At 45.9% G+C, this 6,040-nt stretch overlaps 1 protein-coding gene across 1 annotated transcript in view; it reads right to left on the bottom strand.

The window, feature by feature from the left end:
- Positions 1 to 1,069: 1,069 nt before the first annotated feature.
- The window catches only part of LOC109900538 (single-minded homolog 1-A-like), a 17,915-nt gene continuing 12,944 nt past the window's right edge, over positions 1,070 to 6,040 (bottom strand). The window contains exons 10-12 of the mRNA XM_020496195.2: positions 4,329 to 4,494; positions 3,791 to 4,190; positions 1,070 to 3,129 (exon numbers count right to left, since the gene is read on the bottom strand). Of these exons, the coding sequence (XP_020351784.1) occupies positions 2,333 to 3,129; positions 3,791 to 4,190; positions 4,329 to 4,494 (1,363 nt within the window). The 3' untranslated portion in view covers positions 1,070 to 2,332. The remainder of the gene's footprint in view (positions 3,130 to 3,790; positions 4,191 to 4,328; positions 4,495 to 6,040) is intronic.

The raw sequence follows: 6,040 nt of genomic DNA, 5'->3' as shown, positions 1-6,040 counted from the left end.
TGTTATCTGGTGGTTATCTGGTGGTTATCTGGTTGTTATCTGGTTGTTATCTGGTTGTTATCTGGTGGTTATCTGGTGGTTATCTGGTTGTTATCTGGTTGTTATCTGGTTGTTATCTGGTGGTTATCTGGTTGTTATCTGGTTGTTATCTGGTTGCGACAACAGATAACCAATTATAACCAGATAAAGAATACTTTTTCTAGTTACTATAAAGACAACAAAAAAAATTCCTCACAAAGGTTGTCATCCTGACATCATTGGAACCAGTTTTGCCCTCTGTGTAAGTGCCAGGATTCCAGGAGTCATTTGGCTCCGATGGATTTGATAGGCTGTTTGACTATGTCAAGGAAGTATGGAGGAGGGGGTGGCTGTTGGGGGTGTGGTTGGGTTATTATGGAGGCTGTTGGTTCTGGGCGATGGGCCCAGTATTTGGTTGCTCTGCATGTGAAAGCCTCAAGGGCACATCAGGCAAAGGGCCAGTGGACTGCAGCCCTAACCCCTCCCTTTAGATACATTAGAAAACATACTACTCTGTAAGTTCACACACGCGCGCATGCACACATACGCACGCACACACCACGCACGCACGCACACACTTTCTTTCTTATGCTTTCATCTGGAGGTGACAACAGAGCTGTGTAATGGCTCGACCTCCTGGAACGTCAGTGCTGGCTGGCTGGTAACACATGCGGTCCATCACATGCCCATGTCAACAGTGAGTGATGGGAGCTTTGCTCTCAGGCGCCAGTCAGGGAGCCTTTCATTCCAGACAGACATGCTGGTGGACGACTACATCTGAATAACTTAACTACATTAGAAAACATGGCAGGACTATTACTGCTAAGGTAAGGTCAAAGTGTTTACATATGCAAGTACTTATACTGCTGGAACTGTCTTACATGAGAGAAAAAAGGCAATAACATTTGAAAGTTAAAGTGAGTCACAACGGCATTGTGATGTCGTGATGGCTTGTGTTCTCAGTGTTCTTTTTTCCTCTTGTATCCACCCCAGTTTGATCAAACCGCGTCCCCCAACACATTACAGACCAGAATAAAACCAAGACATCAACGAGGGTTTGATTGCACCTGTATTTAGAATCAAAAGATCTTTTATCCCCAGTTAATAGATACACTTACGACCTGTTGTCCAAAAAAGAAAGCAATTTCTGAACATATTTACATCATAAATAAAGTTACACAGGAGATACTTTACATATTTTTTGGGGTAAGAAAAGTAAACATAACAATATTATTTTTTCAATTTGAAACACATAATGAAGCACCAGAAGTTTAAAGTGATAAACGATGTTGTTGTCACGCCTTAAGACTTCTACTAAGAGGGGGAAATTTGGCAAATGGGATGCACAGGTAATGCCAACATTGAAACTAAAGCAACCCTGCCACCAAATGTTCTACTTTGACATTAAACATGACATTTAATTGAGAAGAAAAGAAATATTCAACATGTTGACAATTAAATATAGAAAAACATGAGTATTTTTATAAAGAACTACTTTTACCCTCCATTGAAGTTTCTGTGAGGAAGTTGCACAATGCTTTATCTGGTTTGAGGTCATGTAATGGAATTGCACATTGTCTACTACCTTGGGAAATGATCATTTCGATAGGCCTAGTTGCTGGTGCGTGACACTATGTTGGGACTCACTGAAAGCTTGAATAGCCTTTCCACAGCATCTCAGTTCAACGCAAGGGGAGGAATTAAATTACCCAGAGGGCAAAATTTGGCATGGAACGTCATAATGACATTAGTTTCTGGTTGTAAACATTTTATTTTTGTAGAGGTCGCAGATTACAGTTAAACCTGCCTTTTTATGATAATAACATCAAGACATGTGGGAAAGATGTCATATTTTGTTTACTATTTCATCAGGTAACCAGATTACAACCAGTTAAAGATCTATTTTTCTGGTCAGTAAAAAGACATTGAAACAATGTTCTTTTATAATCCGTATACAACCTGACTAAGGACTAACAAAAGCTGCCAGCCTGACATTATTGCAACTATTTTGCTTGCTGGGTCTGGGCTCTATTGGGCTCTATTGGACTCTATTGGACTCTATTGGGCTCTATTGGGCTCTATTGGGCTCTATTGGGCTCTATTGGACTCTATTGGGCTCTATTGGACTCTATTGGACTCTATTGGACTCTATTGGGCTCAGTGAAGTGTGACAGAGAAGACCTGTGTTATGGGGAATATCTTGACACTAAAATTGGATCAGACCCTAATGTATGAGGAGTAAGTTTGTAAGTCCAACATTTACTCCTTCAGTGAGATGCTAGGATTGGTCTGTCTTTATGTCAGTCATGTACGGTCAGCTCCCATTGGTGATGATCACCGATGTGCCCTTGTGTCCTTGTATCTGGTCGGCCTGCATCCTCATGTGGGGCAGCATGCCGTACTGGGCTCCTGCCAGCCCAGAGTAGCTCCTCAGGCTCTCCGCGTCGTACAGGTGGTCCAGGGAGTAGCCAGTCAGGGTGTAGGCTGCATGCCTGTCCAGGTGCTGCCTCTCCTGGGCAGGGTAGAGCAGAGGGCTCCCCTGCTGCACTGGAGGGTGGTGGTGGGGCGAGACATCTGTCTGACTCTGCAGGTAGTCTTTGGAGACGGACAGGCCCGGCCTGGGGATTCCGTCAGAGCTGGGGCTGCTGAGGCGCGACAGAGAGGCCGGGCTGGCCGTGTTTTTGTCGTCGTTGTCGTGGGAACCCAAAACATTTCCGGCGTCGTTGCGGTGATGGAGGCGCTCGGAGGTGAGGGTGAGGTTGATGCCATCGGCGACTCCCGGGCCACGACACACGACGCCGGGCATGGCAGTTTGGAGGAGGGGCAGGGAGGAGGGGGTGAAGGAGCAGGGTCTGTGGCTCTTGTTTGAGAGACCCCCCACTGGGCCCAGGGCGTCCAGGGGCCCTTTGTGCAGCTGTAGGCGGCTCTCCTCCTCCTTGATCATCTGCTGCGTGACGCGGATCAGTGTTTCCATCTTGCTGGGCTCCTGAGGACTCGCCTGGAAATGGTCGCCGACAGTGCTGCTGCGGTAACGTTCACCCGAGTCGCTGGTGGAGCCGCCGCCCCCTTCAGGCGAGCTGACCACGCTCTCCTCGTCCCAGTGGCCCCTTCCTGTTACACAAAATGTCACCACAAGTCTCCACATTGATGTAATAATACTAGCCCCAAACCCAAAAGGACATATCGCCATGATTTTCACGGTTCATGATTTTACTGCATATTTATGTAATACCCATGTACGCCATTGCCTATAACTGCTATGTGACTATTAATACAAACTTGAAATATGACTGGAGTGAAGTATTGCATTTTGTACAGACAGATTTATACAGACAGATTTATTTATCCATCTACATGAAATGACATTTGATAATATGCATAGAACTGATCATGTCTTGTAAATCCCTAATAGACAGTACATTCCTTGGCAGCAGCACCTTTGGGAGTTGTCTTTCAGTTTGAGTACATGAAATGTGAAATAACTTGGATTAAACAGTGGGCAATTATTGCACAACAGATGGTAACAATCGGCATACTGGCAAGAAACAACTTCGCATGGACCATAATGTCCACGGTCCATTTGGTAAACAAGCTACCAGGGAAATGTTGGATTTGTATGGTTGCGTTCCAAATGGTACTCTATTCCCTATATAGTGCACTACTTTTGACCGGGACCCTATGGGACCTAAAGTTCACCACATAGGGAATAGGGTGTCATTTGGGACACAACCCATATTTCCAGATGGTGGCGGCCGTCACCCTAGCGCCTTACCTTGGACCAGGCTGTGATAGGAAGTGAGGTCGTAGCCCTCGCCGTTCTCCAGAGACGACTTGGGCAGTGAGAGTACAGAGCGCGTGGCATCCCACCAGGCCTCCCGTCCAGACTGGGGAGCAGCACCCAGGAAGTAGCGACCAGCTTGGCAGCGGGCACCACGGTCGCAGGCGGGGATGTGAGGGTGGGCGGGGGTGTGGGTGTGCGTTAGGTCCTCCTCGGAGAGGGCCAGGCCATAGCACAGGGAGCCGGAGTCGGGGTAGAGTCTGTAGGCGCAGGCCCCGCCCTCCGCTCCCTCCCCTTGGTCAAGCAGCTGAGGCGAGGCAGAGTCTGTCAGCGGGCTACCTCCCCATTGGCTGTCCTGGTCGGACTCGGAACGCTCTGGGTGAAAGGCTGAAAACTGTAGGAAAATAGAAAATATTTGAGGTTTAAACTATATATTACATTTCTCTCCTGGGTCTACAGGAGAGAGAAACAGATGCTCTTCTTATTACTGTGCTAGGGAACAAGTACACCACAGAGGTACCAAGTGTCTTACTTGCTGTGGATAGGGGGACACTCTGACTTTGGCCTTGGTGTGTGTTACACAGGGCTTGGTGCCCTTCCTCTCGTCTGTAGTGCTCGGAGGACTGGTGTATGAGAACGCTGGCTTGCTAGGGGTCATCTGGTCCAAGGACAGCTGTATTCCCTTATATTCAGTATCTCTACACACACAGACACACAGAAGAGCACCATTTTGTAGTGAGCACATTTGAAGAAAGAAGAAACTCCAGCACACTAGTAATCCTGAATGCTCCACATACTATTGAATGAATCTTTCAACCAATGTTTCGGTCAATAGACCTTCATCAGGCGTTCACTGAGAGGTATGTCTTGACGTGTAGTGAGCACATTTAAAACATCTTATTTCACAGAAGTTATGGCAATATATAATATGACGTACTCCAAGTAATTACTCCAATGTAAACACCAAAGTCTGACAATATTTACTTTTGATAGTGAGTGAGACATAATTCACTAACACTTTCTTTTGAGTATTGATTAATGCATAAATGTGATGACTGTTAGAAATGAAAATATGATGTAAAATAAACTAGGTTGGGAGATTAGCACTCCTGTTTTTCACTATGAGAAACACAACAGACACCCGAAGCAAAGTTAATGATTTAATGCTATGGCACAAACGTTGGTAAAACACACACACTCGCACACACACTCTTACACGCACACATGAATTACAACCAATCCCATAACGTCAACACCATGCTTATCGTTAATCTACTCCTTAGTCTCTAGTTTACATTCTCTTGAAGTCAAAGTGTACCCATACACACACCGCACGCACGCACACCACACACACAAACCACACACCGCACGCACGCACACACACACACACACCGCACACACCGCACGCACACCACATGCACACCTCATCCACACAACACACACACACCGGCCCCTAGATTGAATACATTTCTCCCAACATTGACTATTCATTATGTACATATAAGATAATATATACGCCACCTTTATCATTCTAACCCACTGTCCTTTCCCTGAACTCTATCAGACGTCAATACCATGAAACGGTTCCTGTGTCAGACGCTCTGCAAACACCACCCTATTCTTAACTTACCACATCAGCAGTACGTTATACCAGCCCGTGGCATTTTAAACCCCTGTGCCCTGTCTCTGACCTCAGTCAACCAGTCACTATAACATGTTTCTAAATATGACCCGTTCTTTATGTGTGTGACACCATACGATTGAAAGGAAATATTTGGATAGTCAGTGTTTTGTGCGACATTGTGTGAGTCCCAAATGACACTCTATTCCCTATATAGTGCACTACTTTTGACCAGAGCCCTATGCACTCTATTCCCTATTTAGTGCACTACTTTTGACCAGAGCCCTATGCACTCTATTCCCTATATAGTGCACTACTTTTGACCAGAGCCCTATGCACTCTATTCCCTATATAGTGCACTACTTTTGACCAGAGACCTATGCGCCCTACTCAAAAGTAGTTCACTATATATACACAGAGAGAAGAGGGAGACAATTGGAACACAGACATGGTTATTGGCTCTTGCGGGTACAGTAGTGGTGACCTGTTCTGCATTATAAGTGTCCTCTCTGTGACTTGTGCTCGAGCCATCAGCGCTGCTATAGGCTTTAGTGCAAACTCAGCTGTGTTAGCTGAATTCCACCTGTCGGGCAAAGTCAGACTAACTCCCATCTGAAATTGGT

This window comes from Oncorhynchus kisutch, linkage group LG12 (assembly GCF_002021735.2).
Source record: "Oncorhynchus kisutch isolate 150728-3 linkage group LG12, Okis_V2, whole genome shotgun sequence".
Taxonomy (NCBI): domain Eukaryota; kingdom Metazoa; phylum Chordata; class Actinopteri; order Salmoniformes; family Salmonidae; genus Oncorhynchus; species Oncorhynchus kisutch.
Note: the sequence above shows the minus strand (reverse complement) of the source record. Positions and strands in the feature narration are given on the sequence as shown.